Below are 19,581 nucleotides of genomic sequence, written 5' to 3'. Positions count from 1 at the left end.
GTGCCCCTTCCGGAAGTGCAGCGGGGGCCAGATAAATGGCCTCAGGGGGCCGCATGTGGCCTGCGGGCCGTAGTTTGGGGATCCCTGATCTAGAACTTAAGTGGCATGAAGTTTTAGGAAAGCTTGTTTTTAGAAGATCTTTAAAAAGTGCTTTTCCAGAGATTTATTTTCTGTAACACACTATCTGCTTTTGCGGCATGTAGTCTGTGTGGCTGAAATGCACACTAGTAGGGTGCTATGGGCTGCCCTCAATCATGCGGAAGCCCTGGGCCATGTTTTGCTGGGATCCTAAGACCTGGGAGAAACATATAGACCCAGTTAGCCAGTGCACCTCACTTTCCTCAAACTTTAGTGTGTTTACAGAAAAAGTGATGTGGTCTCTTTGGAGACAAATAGCAGTGTAATAAACATGGTCTCAAGAATGGCATTCTGACCAAGATAACACCCTGATTATACAGGAGCAAGGTGGAGCCTCCCACTTCCTGTCTCTCTCACAAAGCCACCTCCCATCCTTATCCAGAACATCCAGACAGACCAGTTAACTCAAGGGTCTCAAACTTGAGGCCCGCGGGCCGCATGCGGCCGGACGAACAATTTTGTGCGGCCCGCTGACTAATCCACGAAGTTCAAAATATTTTGGATAAAATTAAGTAAGCCTAGGGGCCTACTTGTATTTTTCATTTCTCTAGCATACTAGCTAGATATTAGCTTAGTTAACAGCAGTTGTGATGCGAACTACAGTTTCTGGTCGTTTTGTGACACTGAGTAAACTGCATGTACGATTGTGCTTGTTGTACTGATTTTTTTTTGTTTTCAACTGCAGTGAAAAAAGTGTTGTGTAACAGTTGCCTTTTGTAGACCTAGTGCGGCCCGCCCAACGGCTGTGATCTTGCTCTGCGGCCCACATGCTGAGTTGAGTTTGAGACCCCTGAGTTAACTGATTGAGAACACTGAGAGATACGAACATTCCAGAACATTCCAAATAAGACCATATGCTTCAGTATAATGAGCACAGCTGCCGAATTGGGACATTATCAACAGTTCGTGAAATGCCTGTTCAGTGCATTGCATGGATTGTAAACCAGATGGTTTAAAAAAAATGTATGTATTTTCTCATAATGATAACTAGAAGTTATATATTTACCTTTCTTCAAAGAACTCAAAACAATTAACATCCAAGACAACAGGTATCCTGCTCATAACCCTCTTTTGGCCAGGCAGGTTTCACTTTCCAGTCCACAAGTGGAAAAGAAATGGATCAAAATGGCCTTGCTAATTTGTGCTGCATTTCTTTGGCCCGGGAACAATTAAAAGCTAGAACTAAGGCAGTTGTTTAGTCTTTTCTATTAAATAACATCCCCCCCCCCAATAAGAGTGAATATAGACCCAGGATTAAGGTTCAAAAAAAAAAAAGGAAATGCAAAAACTGGATATGCCTTCTTCTCTAAGTCAATCAGAGCATGTAAAAAGACTTAATATTCAGTTTTATTAGATCTATGTTCATAATACATAATACTTCATTGTTTAGAAGATGCTATTTTTTTGTGTTTTTAGAACATAAATAACTCTAATAGATTAAACAAAATAAACACTCTTTCACCAGTTAGTAAACAAAGTCCTCTAGAATGGAGTCCATTCAATTCCTTGTTTCTTCTAACTTCCATGTTTAAAGTGTGGAACTTAGATAAACCATAAATTGCACTTATAGGACCAGCAACCACAAAGTGTTTTTTCCTGGTGTCAACAATTTGATCGATAATTTCTCATATTTTTATGCCTGTGTCAATATCCATATGCACATATAATATATATATGATTATAATATACATTATAATAGTTATAATGTATATACCTTTAATTCTTACTGTAGAGCACAGAGCTCTACCTCTTTCTATGGGCTGTGGACTCAGCTGGGCCTCAGGTTCACACACCATCTTTACCATTTACTAGCTGTGTGCCTAGGGGGAAGTTACTTAACTGCCCTGTCTCTGCTTCCTCCTCTGTAAGCTGAACTGTGAGATCAGAAGAGGTACCACTGATGAGGCACCTGCTAGCTGATAATAGATTGTTATTCCACCAGCCTTTCTGCAAGCCTCTCCCACTCACCCGATCAGCTTTTTAGAACCCAAAATAAAACCCCTCTATGGCTGTTGACTATGGTGGGCCAGGAGAGTCCAGTGGCTCAGAGATGACTTGAAATAAAAATAAATTCAACCCCAGGGTCTACATTCTCCACAGCCCTTAAAATTCTTCTCCTTGACAGGAATTAAGGATATAGATCCTCGGCCTGATCTGTGGTGATGCAATGGATATAGCATTGACCTGAAATGATGAGGTCACTGGTTCGAAACCCTAGGTTTGCCTGGTCAAGGCACATATGGGGGTTGATACTTCCTGCTCCTCCCCCTGTCCTCTCTCTTCTCTTTAAAATGAATAAAAATCTTTTTTTTTTTAAAGGATATAGCCTGAAGAGGCGGTGGCGCAGTGGATAGAGCATCAAACTGGGATGCAGAGGACCCAGGTTTGCGGCCCCGAGGTTGCCAGCTTGAGCGTGGGCTCATCTGGCTTGAGCAAAAAGCTCACCAGTTTGGACCCAAGGTCGCTGGCTTAAGCGAGGGATTACTTGGTCTGCTGAAGGCCCACGGTCAAGGCACATATGAGAAAGCAATCAGTGAACAACTAAAGAGTCGCAACAAAAAACTGATGATTGATGCTTCTCATCTCTCCCCGTTCCTGTCTTTCTGTCTCTGTCTATCCCTCCCTCTGTCTCTCTGTCTCTGTCTCTGTAAATAAAATAAAATAAAATAAAAATTAAAAAAATAAAATAAAATAAAAGATTAAAAATAAAAGGATATAGATTCCCCTTTCTGCTCTCTCTCTCCATTTTTGTTCCCATCAGTCTTTGGAGTAGTAAAACAGCTCCTGACTCCCATTTCATAAGGGAAAACTCGAGGAAAACCCTCTGAGAATTTTCCTTCTTGACATTTCTCCTTAAGATCATCCCGTTCCAATCTAGTTTCATGGATGCCTCTAACTTGGGGAAATAGGTTTGTGTCTTTCAAACTATCTGCAGTAAAGGGTGGGAATCTTCCGAATTAAAACAAAAGTCTATTTACATGTTCCTCTAGAGTGGGAACATTTTTTTTTTTGTAGTGGGAGATAGGTTATTTTATTGCCATTATTAAAAAAAAAAGAACAATTATATTGCTCCTATTTATAAGTGTTATGGGTTTTCTAGAATGTGCCATTGAGCTAAAAAGAGTTGGGCTGGCTTACATTGTGAAGAGATGCCCAAGATACATTACTTGTATTTCTTTTATTCCCAATCTAATCATTTAGACAGTTATAACTTTATTTACATATATTAAAATTAACTTATCTTTGCTTTAAAACTTACAAATTTTTGAGATCCAAGTTCTTCATGTCGTTCCAATTCTTCTCTTAATTCCTTAATCACTTCTTCCTTCTTTTTCAGTTTTTTTAACAAAAGAGTTATCTTGGCAGTAGCTGAGTTATGCATAGACGCTATCTCTTCTTCTTCTATTTCAAAGAATTGCTGGGGGAAGGGGAGCAGCATTAAGAATCAGACAATCAGCTAGCACCACCAGAAATTATTTCCTATTTTATTTAAGCTACTGTCTTGTAAGTTATTTTACCTTTGTAACTTACACACAATTTTTAGTAAATACATTTACATTGAAGGATATGCTGAAGTATCATGGACTATAGCACAGTATTATCCTATAAAACACTAAAGTATGATGTCATGATGTCTTACTCTAATTGCATCAGCCCTACAAATAATAATAGTAAACCTTAATAGTAAATTCACACAATGATTGTGAATGTCCCACTTCAATCTTCCTCTAAAGGAAGATAGCAAGTATTTAAGTATGTAAAGAAAGAAAGTAAACTAACACCTCAATGATTTGGAATGGAGATGTGGAAGGAAGTATTGTTGCTTTTATTCTTCTCCACAGAAAAGGTTTGCTGATCTTTGATCTTCTAGACAAACTATGCTTCATTTGGAAGCTTAGGAAACAGACCAGACTAGAAGAATATACATTAAAAAAAGGGTTTCTTTTTATTTTATGCAAAGCAATGGATAAAGAACCATTAGGTATAAAAAAAATTATCTTCAGGGTCTATATCCATAACTATTTTAAAATTATATCATTAATTTCTTTTCTCTTTGTTTGAAAAATAAGATGGCTCTGTCTGTGCTTTTCTTAAAAACCTAAAAAACTTCCCCAGCCAGGTAACTTGATTGGTTCGAGCATTGTCCAGATGCACCCAGGTTGTGGGTTTAATCCCTGGTCAGGACACATACAAGAATCTACCAGTGAGCCTGACCAGTGGTTGTGGAGTGGCTAGAGCTTCAATGCCAAACTCTGAGGTTCCAAACCTTGAACTCTGAGGTTCCAAACCTTGAACTCTGAAGTTCCAAACCCCGAGGTACCTGGATCTGAGTGCAGGTTTGTCAGCTCGGGGTCGCAGGCTTGTCACTGTGAGGTTGCTGGCTTGAGCTGTGGAACCATCCAGAAGATCCCAAAGCTCCCCAGATTGAGCCCAAAGGTTGCTAACATGAAAAACCCAAGGTCTCTGCTTGAACAAGGGGACACTGGCTCAGCCCCAGTCAAGGCAAAGCCCTGGTCAAGGAATGTAAGAAAAGCTCAATGTACAACTAAAGTAGAAGCAACTACGAATTGTTTATCTCTCTCTCCCTTTCTGTCTCTCTCTCAAAAGAAAAAAAAAAGAATCAACCAATGAATGCATAAATAGTGGAATAACAATGTTTCTCTTTCTCCCTTCTTTTCTCTCTAAAATAAATCAATAAAATATTTTTAATTAAAATAATTCTTAATTTTAAAAAAGTCAATAAATTTTTAATCTAGTAAACAACTTTTTGATAACTCTAATCAAATAGAGATTAAATTTTGTTAACAATCCATTATTGAATGAGTTTGAAATGAATTCTTATAATAGTAGTTGATATCATATATCATATATGGCATTGTCCTTATTTTAGTTCATTTGACTTTATATCTTGACCATTTCCCGTAACATGAACATTTTACATAAGTTTAATAATTGATGGTTGCATAACATTCTGCTCTATTGAAATGTCATAATTTGCCTGACCAGGCGGTACCACAGTGGATCCCAGCATTGGACTGGGATGCAGAGGACTCAGGTTCGAAACCCCAAGGTCACTGGATGGAGCGCAGGCTCATCTGATTTGAGCACAGCTCACCAGCTTGAACCCAAGGTCATTGGCTTGAGCAAGGGATCACTCGGTCTGCTATAGCATCCAACCCCAACAACCTGCGGTCAAGGCATATATGAAAAAGCAGTCAATGAACAACTAAGGTGCTGCAATGAAGAATTGATGCTTCTCATCTCTCTCCCTTCCTGTCTGTTTGTCCCTATCTGTCCATCTCTCTGTCTCTCTGTCTCTGTCACACAAAAAAAGAAATGCCATAATTTATATAATGATTTTTAAAAAGTTTTCCATATACTGAATCTCTTATTTTTTTAAGTGAGAGGAAGGGATACAGAGAGACAGACTCTCTCTTGAACGCACCCTGACCAAGATCCACCCGGCAACCCCTGTCTGGGGCAGATGCTCTGCCCATCTGGGGCTGCTTGGAACTGAGCTATTATTAGCTTCTGAGGCACAGGCTCCATGGAGCCATCCTCAACATCTGGGCCAATGCACTCGGACCAATAGAGACTTGGTTATAAGAGGGGAAGAGAAAGAAGGGAGGGGGTGGAGAAGCAGATGGTCACTTTTCCTGTGTGCCCTGACCAGGAATTGAACCTAGTATATCTACATGCTGGACCAATGCTCTACCACTGAGCAAACCAACCAGGGCCAGACGGTCAGTTCTCATGTGTGCCCTGACTGGGGGTCAACCTGGATGTCTGCAGGTGAGGCCAATGCCCTATCTACTGAGCCAACTGGCCAGAGCCCATATACTAAATCTTAATACCTAGATCTCTGTCTACAATTCTGATTTTTTCTTGGCATAGAGATTCTTAAAAGTACAATTCCTAGCTAACACATATATATGTTTTAATGGTCTTGATTCATTTTGGAAAGCTCTTTTTTAAAAGACTGTCTAATTAATAATCTACCTTGAGGATGAGGATATTTGTTTTACTATACTCCCTAACCGATCCTATTTTGTTATTTTTTAAGTCTTTCCTGTGACAATATGTAAAGATAGTACTTTATTTTTGTTTTAATCAGCATGTTTTGATCATCATTCAAGGTGAATTTTTGAAATATGATACTTGTTATTTTATGTTTTGAAAAAAACTCAATTCTAATTATGTATCATTTTACTGAGAACTCAAAATATTTTAGAACTTTCTTTGATCTATATATTAACCTGTTTTATTAATTAGTTCTACTATTTCCATTGGTTAGGGCAGTGGTCCCCAACCCCTGGGCCGCGGACCGGTACCGGTCCGTGGGCCATTTGGTACTGGTCTGCAGAGAAAGAATAAATAATTTACATTATTTCCGTTTTATTTATATTTAAGTCTGAACGATGTTATATTTTTTAAAAAATGACCAGATTCCCTCTGTTACATCCGTCTAAGACTCACTCTTGACGCTTGTCTCGGTCACATGATACATTTATCTGTCCCACCCTAAAGGCCAGTCCGTGAAAATATTTTCTGACATTAAACCGGTCCGTTGTGGATGACGTCAGAGAAATGGCGCCGTAAGGAGCGATACCAATAAATCTCCCCCAAAATTCAACAAGATCTTCAACCAGAGACAGAAAAATCTATCCTTGGAGACTCCAGAAGTTCTACACTAAACACAAAGGTATAATTGAGCGAAAAATTGACTAAATATATAATCAACCCCGAAGGAAATAAGGAGGAAGAAACACTCCGCCTTCCTCACTAACCTAAATAAGGGCTGCTTTCACTGGGAACTGAGAGTATCGGAACTAAGGCGGGCATAGGGTGTGAATAGAACCAGGCCGTGGCACAAACGTCTGAACCAGGCTGTGGCACAGACATCCAAGCCGAGAAAAAACTGTGCTTGTGGCAACCCAGTCAACACAAGCTAACGCTCGCGCCAACCCAGACAAAGAAAGGCACTTGGGACAGCCATCTGCCCCGATCTCCCGGTTGGCACACGCAGATAGTGGGTGAGAGATTCCTCCTAGAGCCCCGGGAGTGGGTACCCATGTTACTGGACAGAGGAGCAGGGTCAGAGGCCTTTGTGTGGGCCAAAACCAGAGTCTTGAGGTCGCCCCTGTGCCCCAAAAAGCAGCACGTGGAGAGTGAGTGGGAGCGAAATTTCCTACACTGGAACTTTTCTGTGTGAGTGGGGCACCTCACCAAGAGTGAGAGGCGGCTGGCCGGATATCCTGGTTGGCAAGCGCAGATAGTGGGTGAGAGATTCCCCCAGGAGTGGGCGCCCATGTTCCCGGACAGAGGGGCAGAGCCAGAGGTCTTTGTGTGGGCTGAAGCCCTGCCTGATTATACTAGCAGCTCTGACTGATTGAAGCTTACCCAGAGCCCTGCGCTGAGTGGGAATAGAGTGGGAATTTGCCAGCTCTTTGAGCCTCTTACTCTCCAGGCAGAGGCAGCAGCAACCCCATAGCTGGATGATCAGGTTACTAATTCAGGAAGGAAAGACTAGGTGAGAGGCTCTGGGAATATGGACTCTCTCATTGGTGGAGCCTGCAAATGCTAATGAGCCTCAACTGCCAATGAGACTGAAGCCCAATATATGACATTGCCATAGAGACTTATCAACTGCAAACCTCTACCTAAGCGTGCTACAGGGGCAGAACCCAGGGTACAGAGTCACCAACCAGGAAGAGGGAGAGAAAAGAAAAAGCAAGAAGATAACCTCTCAAAATCGAGAATAATCTACAGACTTTATAACCTATCCCATTTTATTATATTTGTTCATTTGTTTCTCTTATCTTCTTGTCTTGATTATTTTCTTCCTCTTCCAATTTGGTCATTTAATTCTCTGCTGGTCTTACTCTCTCCTCTCCTTGAACTACAATACTCATAAGTGTTACATCTCCCATTATCTTTTGTTTCTTCTTCCTTTCTCTCTATGAGGGTTGCACTCCAAAACCCTTAACTCTCTCTCTTTCTCTCTCTCTCTCTCCTTTTATTCTTTTTTCTTCTTTTTGTGTTTTCCTCTTTCTTTTTTTTTCCTCCCTCTATATTAGTATCTTCTTTTCTCCTTTACTTTTCCTCTCATTTAATCCTCAATCATGAACAAATTACTTTATTGGGACTCAAATTTTTCTTTGTGGCACTTTGGGGTTTTTTTACTTCGCTTTTTTAACTCACTACCAGTGCTCCCAACCCTGGCTCTCCATTTTATCTAGTTCTTGCTTGACTAAATACAATAGTAATTTTTTAATTTTTCCCATTTTTCCTGTTTCCTTCTTATTCCTCTCATCATATCTCTTAGTCAACCATCACCTAAAAGCAAATCATTTTATTCTTGACCCAAATTTTTTCCTTTTTTGCATTTTGTGGGTCCATACCCCCTTTTTTGCCCCTTTATCACTTCTCCCCAAATAAGGCCCTCCATTATAGGTAGTTTTTGTTCTATTTAGCACAATATAATTCACAGTTCACCACAAGCTTTTCTCAAGGAGGGGAGAAGAGAGGAGAAGAAAAAAAAGGGGGGGGGAATAATAATTTTTTTTATTCTTTTTTATTTTTATTTTTTAACTTTTTATTCTTTATTAATTCTTATTAATACTATCAACAAAACCACCCTCAGATGCCATGAAGGAAAAAGAAAATGAATATCATGGATACAAAAGACAGAGAGATAGCACAGATAGATGAGAAAAAAATCTATGGAGAAAAAATTTAATATATTGAAAACCTTGGAGCTAAATGACAGAGAATTTAAAATAGAAATCCTAAAAATACTCAGAGATATACAAGAAAACACAGAAAGGCAATTTAGAGAGCTCAGAAAACAACTCAATGAACACAAAGAATATATTACCAAGGAAATTGAAACTATAAAAACAAATCAAACAGAGATGAAAAACTCAATTCAGGAGCTGAAAAATGAGGTAACAAGCTTAGCTAATAGAACAGGCCAGATAGAAGGTAAGATTAGTGACATAGAAGACAAGCAACTTGAGGCACAACAGAGAGAAAAATAGAGAGACTCAAAAATTAAAAAAAATGAGAAAGCCCTACAGGAATTGTCTGACTCCATCAAAAAGAATAACATAAGAATAATAGGTATATCAGAGAGAGAACAGAGAGAAAATGGAATGGAGAACATATTCAAACAAATAATAGATGAGAACATCCCAAGCCTGTGGAAAGAACTAAAGCCTCAAATTCAAGAAGCAAACAGAATTCCTAGTTTTCTTAACCCCAACAAACCTACTCCAAGGCACATCATAATGAAATTGGCACAAACCAACAATAAAGAAAAAATTCTCAAGGCAGCCAGGGAAAAGAAGAACACAACATATAAAGGAAGGCCCATTAGATTATCATCAGATTTCTCAACAGAAACTCTACAAGCTAGAAGACAGTGGACCCCAATATTTAAAGACCTGAAAGAGAGGAACTTTCAGCCATGAATACTATACCTATCAAAGCTATCCTTCAAATATGAAGGAGAAATGGAAACATTCACAAATACAGAAAAGATGAGGAAATTTATCATCAGAAAACCCCCACTCCAGGAATTACTAAAGGGAGATTTCCAACCAGATACAAAGAACAAAACAAAACCAAACCACAAGTAAAAGCTCCACCAAGAACACAATAAAACCAAATTTAAACTGTGACAACAAAAAAAGGGGGGGAGAGGATGGAGATTAACAGTAGCAAAGGACGATGGAGTGCAAAAGTACTCACAAGATAGTGCACTACAATGAACAGGGTATGAACCCTTTTCATTACTTAATGGTAACCACCCCTGAAAAAACCACCACAGAAGCATATGATTTAAAAAAGATAGCAACAGAGGAAAGATGTATGGAATACAACCAAACAAAAACAAAAGATAGAAATATGAAAGAGAAGACTCAAACAAGACACAAAACTAAAAGAAAGCAATGTATAAAATGGCAATACGGAACTCACAAGTGTCAATAATTGCACTAAATGTAAATAACTTAAATTCACCAATAAAAAGACACAGAGTAGCACAATGGATTAAAAAAGAAAATCCAACTGTATGCTGCCTACAAGAAACTCATCTAAGCAACAAGGATAAAAACAAATTCAAAGTGAAAGGCTGGAAAACAATACTCCAAGCAGATAACATCCAAAACAAAGCAGGCGTAGCAATACTCATATCTGATAATGCGGACTATAAGACAGCAAAATTACTCAGAGACAAAAATGGTCATTTCATAATGATTAAGGGTACACTGAATCAAGAAGACATAACAATTCTTTTTTTTTTTAAATTTTTTATTGTATTTATTCATTTTAGAGAGGAGAGAGAGAGAGTAGAGAGAGACAGAGAGAGAGAGAGAGAAGAGGGGGAAGAGCTGGAAGCATCAACTCCCATATGTGCCTTGACCAGGCAAGCCCAGGGTTTCAAACTGGCAACCTCAGCATTTCCAGGTCGACGCTTTATCCACTGCGCCACCACAGGTCAGGCATAACAATTCTTAATATATATGCACCAAACCAAGGAGCACCAAAATATATAAGACAGCTACTTACTGACCTTAAAACAAAAACTGACAAAAATACAATCATACTTGGAGACCTCAATACACCGCTGACAGCTCTAGATCGGTCATCTAAACAGAATCAATAAAGATATATTGGCCTTAAACAAAACACTAGAGCACCTGGATATGACAGACATTTATAGGACATTTCATCCCAAAGTGACAGAGTATACATTTTTTTTTCAGTGTACATGGATCATTCTCAAGAATTGACCATATGTTGCGCCACAAAAACAACATCAGCAAATTCAGAAAAATCGAAGTTGTACCAAGCATATTTTCTGATCATAAAGCCTTGAAACTAGAATTCAACGGCAAAAAAGAGGAAAAAAAACACACAAAAATGTGGAAACTAAACAACATACTTTTAAAAAATGAATGGGTCAAAGAAGAAATAAGCGCAGAGATCAAAAGATATATACAGACAAATGAAAATGACAGTACAACATATCAGAATGTATGGGATGCAGCAAAAGCAGTGATAAGAGGGAAGTTCATATCACTTCAGGCCTATATGAACAAACAAAAGAGAGCCCAAGTGAACCACTTAACTTCACACCTTAAGGAACTAGAAAAAGAAGAACAAAGACAACCCAAAACCAGCTGAAGAAAGGAGATAATAAAAATCTGAGCAGAAATAAATGAAATAGAGAACAGAAAAACTATATAAAAAATTAATAAAACCAGGAGCTGGTTCTTTGAAAAGATCAACAAAATTGACAAACCCTAAGCAAGACTTACCAAGAAAAAAAGAGAAAGAACTCATATAAACAAAACCCAAAATGAAAGAGGAGAAATCACCACAGACATCATAGATATACAAAGAATTATTGTAGAATACTATGAAAAACTTTATGCCACTAAATTCAACAATCTAGAAGAAATGGATAAATTCCAAGAACAATACAACCTTCCTTGACTGAGTCAAGAAGAAGCAGAAAGCCTAAACAGACCAATTAGTAGGGAAGAAATAGAAAAAAACTATTAAATACCTCCCCAAAAATAAATGTCCAGGCCCAGATGGTTATACTAACGAATTCTATCAAACATTCAAAGAAGACTTGGTTCCTATTCTACTCAAAGTCTTCCAAAAAATTGAAGAAGAAGCAATACTTCTAAACACATTTTATGAGGCCAACATAACCTTCATACTGAAACCAGGCAAGGACAGCACAAAAAAAGAATACTACTGACCAATATCTCTAATGAAAACAGATGCTAAAATACTAAACAAAATACTAGCAAATAAAATACAACAACCTATTAAAAAAATAATACATCCCGATCAAGTGGGATTCATCCCAGAATCTCAAGGATGGTTCAACATATGTAAAACAGTTAACATAATACACCATATTAACACAACAAAGAACAAAAACCACATGATCTTATCAATAGATGCAGAAAAGGCATTCGATAAAATACAACACAACTTTATGTTTAAGACTCTCAACAAAATGTGTATAGAAGGAAAATATCTCAACATGATAAGGGCCATATATGATAAACCATCAGCTAACATCATATTAAATGGCACAAAACTGAAGACTTTCCCCCTTAAATCAGGAACAAGACAGTGTTGTCCACTCTCTCCACTCTTAATTAATGTGGTGCTAGAGGTACTAGCCAGAGCAATCAGACAAGACAAAGAAATAAAAGGCATCCATATCAGAAAAGAAGTAAAGGTATCACTTTTTGCAGATGATATGATCCTATACATCAAAAACCCCAAAGAATCTACAAAAAGACTACTAGAAACAATAAGCCAATACAGTAAGGCCGCAGGATACAAAATTAACATACAAAAGTCCATAGCCTTTCTATATGCCAACAATGAAACATTTGAGAACAAACTCAAAAAAATAATCCCCTTCACGATTGCAACAAAAAAAATAAAATACCTAGGAATAAACATAATAAAGAATGTAAAGAACTTATGTAATGAAAACTACAAACCATTGTTAAGGGAAATCGAAAAAGATACAATGAGATGGAAGAATATTCCTTGCTCTTGGATAGGAAGAATAAATATAATCATGCTGGCCATATTACCCAAAGCAATATACAAATTTAATGCAATTCCCATCAAAATTCCAATGACATTATTTAAAGAAATGGAACAAAAAATCATCAGATTTATATGGAACTATAAAATACCCCGAATAGCCAAAGCAATTTTAAAGAAAAAAAACAAAGCTGGAGCTATTACAATACCCAACTTCAAACTATATTATAGAGCCATGACAATCAAAACAGCATGGTATTGGCAGAAAAATAGACACTCAGACCAATGGAACAGAATAGAAAGCCCAGAAATAAAACCACATATATATGGTCAAATAATTTTTGATAAAGGGGCCAACAACACACAATGGAGAAAAGAAAGCCTCTTCAATAAATGGTGCTGGTAAAACTGGAAAGCCACATGCAAAAGGATAAAACTCAACTACAGTTTGTCCCCTTGTACTAAAATTAATTCAAAATGGATGAAAGACCTAAATATAAGACCTGAAACAATAAAGTACATAGAAGAAGACATAGGTTCTAAACTCATGGACCTTGGTTTTAAAGAGCATTTTATAAATTTGACTCCAAAGGCAAGAGAAGTGAAGGCAAAAATAAATGAATGGGACTACATCAGACTAAGAAGTTTTTGCTCAGCAAGAGAAACTGACAACAAAATAAACAGACCACCAACTAAATGGGAAATGATATATTCAAACAACAGCTCAGATAAGGGCCTAATATCCAAAATATACAAAGAACTCATAAAACTCAACAACAAACTAACAAACAAACAATCCAATAAAAAAAAATGGGAAAAGAGGACATGAACAGACACTTCTCCCAGGAAGAAATACAAATGGCCAACAGATATATGAAAAGATGTTCATCTTCATTAGTTATTAGAGAAATGCAAATCAAAACTGCAATGAGATACCACCTCATACCTGTTAGATTAGCTATTATTAACAAAACAGGTAATAGCAAATGTTGGAGAGGCTGTGGAGAAAAAGGAACCCTCATACACTGTTGGTGGGAATGTAAAGTAGTACAACCACTATGGAAGAAAGTATGGTGGTTCCTCAAAAAACTGAAAATGGAACTTCCTTATGACCCAGCAATCCCTCTACTGGGTATATACCCCAAAAACTCAGACACATTATTACGTAAAGACACATGTAGCCCCATGTTCATTGCGGCATTGTTCACAGTGGCCAAGACATGGAAACAACCAAAAAGCCCATATACACTATGGAATACTACTCAGCCATAAGATCATTTACAACAAAATGGTAGGATCTTGATAACATTATACGAAGTGAAATAAGTAAATCAGAAAAAAACCAAGAACTGTATTATTCCATACGTAGGTGGGACATAAAAACAAGACTAAGAGACATTGATAAGAGTCGGTGGTTATGGGGGGGGAGAGGAAAAGGGGGAGGGGGAGGGGCACAAAGAAAACTAGATAGAAGATGACGGAGGACAATCTGACTTTGGGTGATGGGTATGCAACATAATCGATTGACAAGATAACCTGGACATGTTTTCTTTGAACATATGTACCCTGATTTATTGATGTCACCCTAGTAAAATTAATTTTAAAAAAAACTAAAAAAAACCCAGTTCGTGGCCCAAAAAATGTTGGAGACCACTGGGTTAGGATACAAGTACCATTCCTGACAGCCTTTTGTAAGCATTCAGGTGCTTCCCGATTGCTGTCATTACTCAGATGAACTGTATCACAAAAACAGAACAGGTAAGAAATGTTTAGAAAGTAAATGTTGTAGTTACTTCCGACATATAAAAATCTCATTTTCAACAAAGATATGCAAAACCATATTGTCCGTTTTGTACTCTGAGGGAATCACAGAATTATTTTATTTTTATTGGACACATACAAACACAAGAAGTAAAGTAAAACCTAAGCATACCTGCTAATATGCTTAGTATTATATCTCAAAAAGATTTACAGACTGAAATTGCTCTATGCTATGTAATACATACCAGCAGCTGAGTAGAATGATATGTCAAGGTAAAATTAATAGCTAAGCTAGGGCCTGACCACGTGGCTCACCTGCTTGGGCGCAGGGTCTCTGGCTTGAGTGTGGGATCATAGACATGACTCCATAGTTGCTGGCTTGAGCCCAAGGTCACTGGCTTAAAGCCCAGGGGTTGCTGGCTTGAGCAAGGAGTCATTGGATCAGTTGGAGCTCCCCAGTCAAGGCACATATGAGAGAGCAATCAATGAACAACTAAAGTGCCACAACTATAAGTTGATGCTTCTCACTGCTCTCCCTTCCTGTCTCTCTTTCTCTCTCTCTCACACACACACACACAAAACCAAAGACACAAAACAAACAAAAAACAAACATTCAAACAAAGATGTTTCTAATAGGTTGACCAAGCCATCTCCTTTAAAATACGGCACAAACAACCCCTGGGTGCTTACTGAAAATCGCACCAGGAGTTACTGCAATCTCAGCCAGCCTGCTTTTAGGTTGGGCTCAGTCTCTCTGGACTTCAGGACAGAGAGGGTCACAGTTCTTCAGAAGAACAAGTTTCACTTCTGACATTTCATCAAGGAAAGTAAGGCCCAAACAAGTCGGCTTCGTTTCCCTTTCTCTCCGGGAATGTTTCCAATGTTTTATTAGTGTTTATAGAAGCAGCTGGATGTAAGACAACATGAGCGAAAAGCAGTTTCATTTTCTTTCCCCACTCCTTCGAATCAGATCTCCAGTCTCCTGCTTCTCACCTCTTAAAAGAACTATCAGGAAAGTGCTATGGCTTTTTTTTAACTCTTAGATAACAACAAATTTATACAAAGGAAAGAAAGATAGAAGAGAAACAAAAGCCAAAACTAAAACAAAACCCCCCAAATCCCAACTCAGCCTACTCTTACCCATCAAAGCTCCTCTCTTCCCCCAGCCCTGGCCTCCCTTGCACTTGGCAGGCTGCAGAGGAGAAAAAGGGGTGGGTCTGGCTTCCTTTTCTAGTGTCCAGAGATTAGGTCAAATACCAGCCTAGATGTTCCTGTGAAGGTATTTTTTTAATGTTAAGATAAACATTTAAATCACAGACTGAGTAAAGCAGATCACCTTCCATAATGTGGGTGAACCTCATCCAATCAGTATAAGGCCTTCAGAGAGACTAGGTCCCCAGAGGAAGAGAGAACGTTGTCAGACTTGAGCTGTAACATCAACTCTTCCCTTAGTCGTCAGCCTGCTGGACTATCTTACAGATTTCAGATGTGCCAGCCCTACATCAGGAGCCAATTCCTTAAAAGCTCTCTCTCTCTCTAAATGTCCTTTTGTTTCTGTTTCTTTGGAGAATCCTACAACAATACCTACATCCAAAGCCCTTAAATTCACATCTACTTCTTCAATTCTATGGCCTATCTCCTTTCCATATTATAACCCTCTATCTGGCAGCAAGAAAACTGGCTCCTGTTATGCTCAGTGTACTGATGTATTTTTCTGTTGGAGCCTCCCTTCATGTAACTCAAAACCTCCTGATAGACAATATCAGACAACATAGCTGGACCTAATCTGGAGTGAGATACTAGAAAGTAAATTCTCAGTACTAGCTATAAAGTGATCTTGGACTTGAATGTAAATAGTGTACTCTTCCAACCCCATGCTGAGGACCGTGGGGCACCGCGGTCTCAGGATCTCCAGGGGAGCACTGGTTGGAATTGGGAACCTCATCATCAAGGGGCAGCAGGGCTTTCTTCTTCCTCAGTGTTCCTTCCATATGTAGTGACATCCTCCACTCTCTCATTTGATTATGATATTGGGAGAAGAAAGTTGGCCCCATCTCGGCATCTCTTTCCTTTCTCCTCTCTCTGTGGAGTAAGTGCCACAGGAGCATGTGCTCTGCCCTGGCGGGGAGACCTGCGGCTCTGCTGCCTGTGATGGGAGTCCCATCTGCCCTCTTTGGGGCTGGGCACTGAGTAGCCTATGTTATCAGGAAAACAGATGATCACCATCTGCTGGCTCCCTGACTTTATTTTTTAGCTGGTCCAGAACCTGGATGGGCAAGTGGGCTATTATATATCAAGTCTCATCAACACTCCAAAAATATTTCTTTCAAAATGGTAAATGTGAGCATGTCATGAAAATTGCTTAGAATACTTTGATGTCTTCAAGATAAAATATTAATTTCTTAGCTTCACTTTCTTTTGTCACTTCTCTCCCCTTTCTCCAGCCCTCTTGTCTTCCAGACATACCCAACAACTTGCAGCTCCCTGACGGGGCCTTCATCTTAATGTCTCTACGTTGTCAAATAGGCCATTTCCTTGTTTTCCTCCCATCTTCCTCAGCTCACCAAGTATTCAGCATCTGTCATCCTTCCATGCTTAACTCAAGAATCACTTCCTCTTGAAAGTCTTCCTTAACTATTTCCCCAAACTCCCAGGGAGAGGTAGGCACCCATCAGGTACAAGCTACTATTATGGATTGCAATTGCTGAAATTATATCTCTCATGACCGCAGATCATGAACAGTTTGAGTGCAAGGACTGCTTTTGTTTCTGCTACAAAGTCAGCCAGTGGATGAATGAATCAACAATTGAGGGAGAGATTAGTTAAAGCCCTCAGCCTTAGCTATTATCTTTGTTCTAGGAAGTTTTTACTAGAAACTCATGGTCTATTTCCAATACCACTGTGGAATTCAAGTTCTTTTGGCACCTTTCTTGTTCGACAAACATTTGCCAAATGCCTTTGTGTACTTGAGAAGCAGAGTATAAAGATGAATAAAACAGTTCATGGTCCGCAGGAACTATCCATAAATGGATAATTGTAATACAATTCAGTGCGCCAGCATCTGGGAGAGAAAGCATTCCAGCAAGAAGGGACATTATATGAAAATTCCAGGGAGGTGACTATTAACTTGAGGTATGCAGAAGGAGGCAGGTGACTGCACATAGCTCAGACTGTGGAGGGTGAAGATTTTGCCAAGAAGTAGAAATAAATAAAAGTGAAGAAATATAAGGGCCTCTGGACTGTGATAAGGATCTAGATGTCATCCCACAGGAATAGAGGAGATGCTGAAGAGTTTTAAACAAGGTAAGAATGTGATGGGCTTTGTGTTTTGAAAGATCAGTCACTTGACTGGGCAGAATGGACTTAAGGAGACTGGAGGCAGCTGACTGCCTGAGCTCATTCAGTGGTGAGAGAAAGAGGATGGATTTCAGAGCTACGAAACTGGCAGGAAATGATGGCTCACCAAAAAAATGTGGCTGTATTTCTTATCCATACCATGTTACAGTTCTACCACAAACTTAATGGTTTAAAACACATACATGTACTATCTCACAGCTTCTGTGGGTCAGGAGTTCAGGCATAGCTTAGGTGAGTCCTCTGCATAAGGGCTACAGCAGGGGTCCCCAAACTTTTTACACAGGGGGCCAGTTCACTGTCCCTCAGACCGTTGGAGGGCCAGACTATAAAAAAAACTATGAACAAATCCCTATGCACACTGCATATATCTTATTTTAAAGTAAAAAAAACAAAATGGGAACTAATACAATATTTAAAATAAAGAACAAGTAAATTTAAATCAACAAACTGACCAGTATTTCAATGGGAACTATGCTCCTCTCACTGACCACCAATGAAAGAGGTGCCCCTTCCGGAAGTGCGGTGGGGGCCGGATAAATGGCCCGTAGTTTGGGGACCCCTGGGCTACAGGCTGCAATCAAAGTATTCGTTCAGCAGGGTGACGGTCTCAATGCAGGCTCAACTGGGAAAGTAACTGCTTCTGCACTCACTTGAGCTGTTGGAAGAATTCAGATCCTCTGGCTAGAGGAGTCAGGTTTCAGTTTCTTACTGTTAGCCAAAGGCTGCCTGCAGCTCCAGAGGCTGTCCACAGTTCTTTACCCCACAAATACTGGGGCTCTTCAACATGGCCTCTTGCTTCCTCCAAACCAACAAAGGAGAGAGAGAGAGAGAGAGAGAGAGAGAGAGAGAGAGAGACAGCAAGACTGAAGCTACACTCTTTCTTCACACAATCATCGTGCACCTTTGCTATATTTTATTGATTAGAAGCAAATCCCATGTTCTGCCCACATTCTAGGAGACAAGGGAAGCGATCACACAAGTGTGACCACCCGGAGCTGGGTTGTGGTGCACATGGAGTGACACCCAGCTTCCCAGGTGGTGAGACTGACTGAATTGGGGTGCCAATGACTAGGGCCAGGAGACTCAGGAGAAAGGGTAGAGTTAAGGGGGAAGATGCTTTGTACAGTGAGTCATGTTGAGTTTGGGGTGACTTATCTTATAATTCTTTTCTTTCACAGACTTTTGTTTTGGTCATTTCATCTAACCAGTTTTCTTACTCATCCTCTTTTCAACATAGTTATTTATACAGCTCCAGGGCAGGGAATTCCTCATACACCAAGGAGATGCCCCTGCACTTGTTAGAAGCCCATCTTGGTTTCATAAATCAGAATCCAGAAAATTTAATCCCCTTTACATACCAAAATGCAATGCTTAGGAGTAATGTAATTGTACTAAAAACATATAGAATTTCATAAAAAAAAGAATTATATCATTGCAATAAATAAAATGTTTTTTTATTTACGATATTGTTTTCTTCAATTTATTTTTGTCCCCCTTTTCATTGTAAAAAAGTTGGTCACCTTATTAATAAACTCTTAAAATTTTAATATGCCCAACTCAATTTATCTTTAAACATGAGGAAAACATCACAAATCAATAGAAAAGGAAAAGATATTCAATGAATGATGTTGGATAACTGTTTATTAATTGGAAAGCGAGTGACATTCGCCCTGATTTTTACTCCCTCCAGTCTTTCCAAGAGCTTTTTATAAGCTCTTACAGGTAAATCCTTTTATT

General features: G+C 39.0%; 1 protein-coding gene across 1 annotated transcript in view; it reads right to left on the bottom strand.

Moving 5' to 3' along the window:
- C5H10orf67 (chromosome 5 C10orf67 homolog) overlaps positions 1 to 19,581 on the bottom strand; it is a 135,257-nt gene that overhangs the window by 99,000 nt on the left and 16,676 nt on the right. Inside the window, exon 5 of the mRNA XM_066386560.1 lies at positions 3,398 to 3,556. Within this exon, the coding sequence (XP_066242657.1) occupies positions 3,398 to 3,556 (159 nt within the window). The remainder of the gene's footprint in view (positions 1 to 3,397; positions 3,557 to 19,581) is intronic.

The sequence above is a fragment of the Saccopteryx leptura genome, chromosome 5, assembly GCF_036850995.1.
Source record: "Saccopteryx leptura isolate mSacLep1 chromosome 5, mSacLep1_pri_phased_curated, whole genome shotgun sequence".
Taxonomy (NCBI): Eukaryota; Metazoa; Chordata; class Mammalia; order Chiroptera; family Emballonuridae; genus Saccopteryx; species Saccopteryx leptura.
The sequence above is the reverse complement of the archived record's forward strand: the minus strand, read 5'-3'. Positions and strand labels throughout refer to the sequence as shown.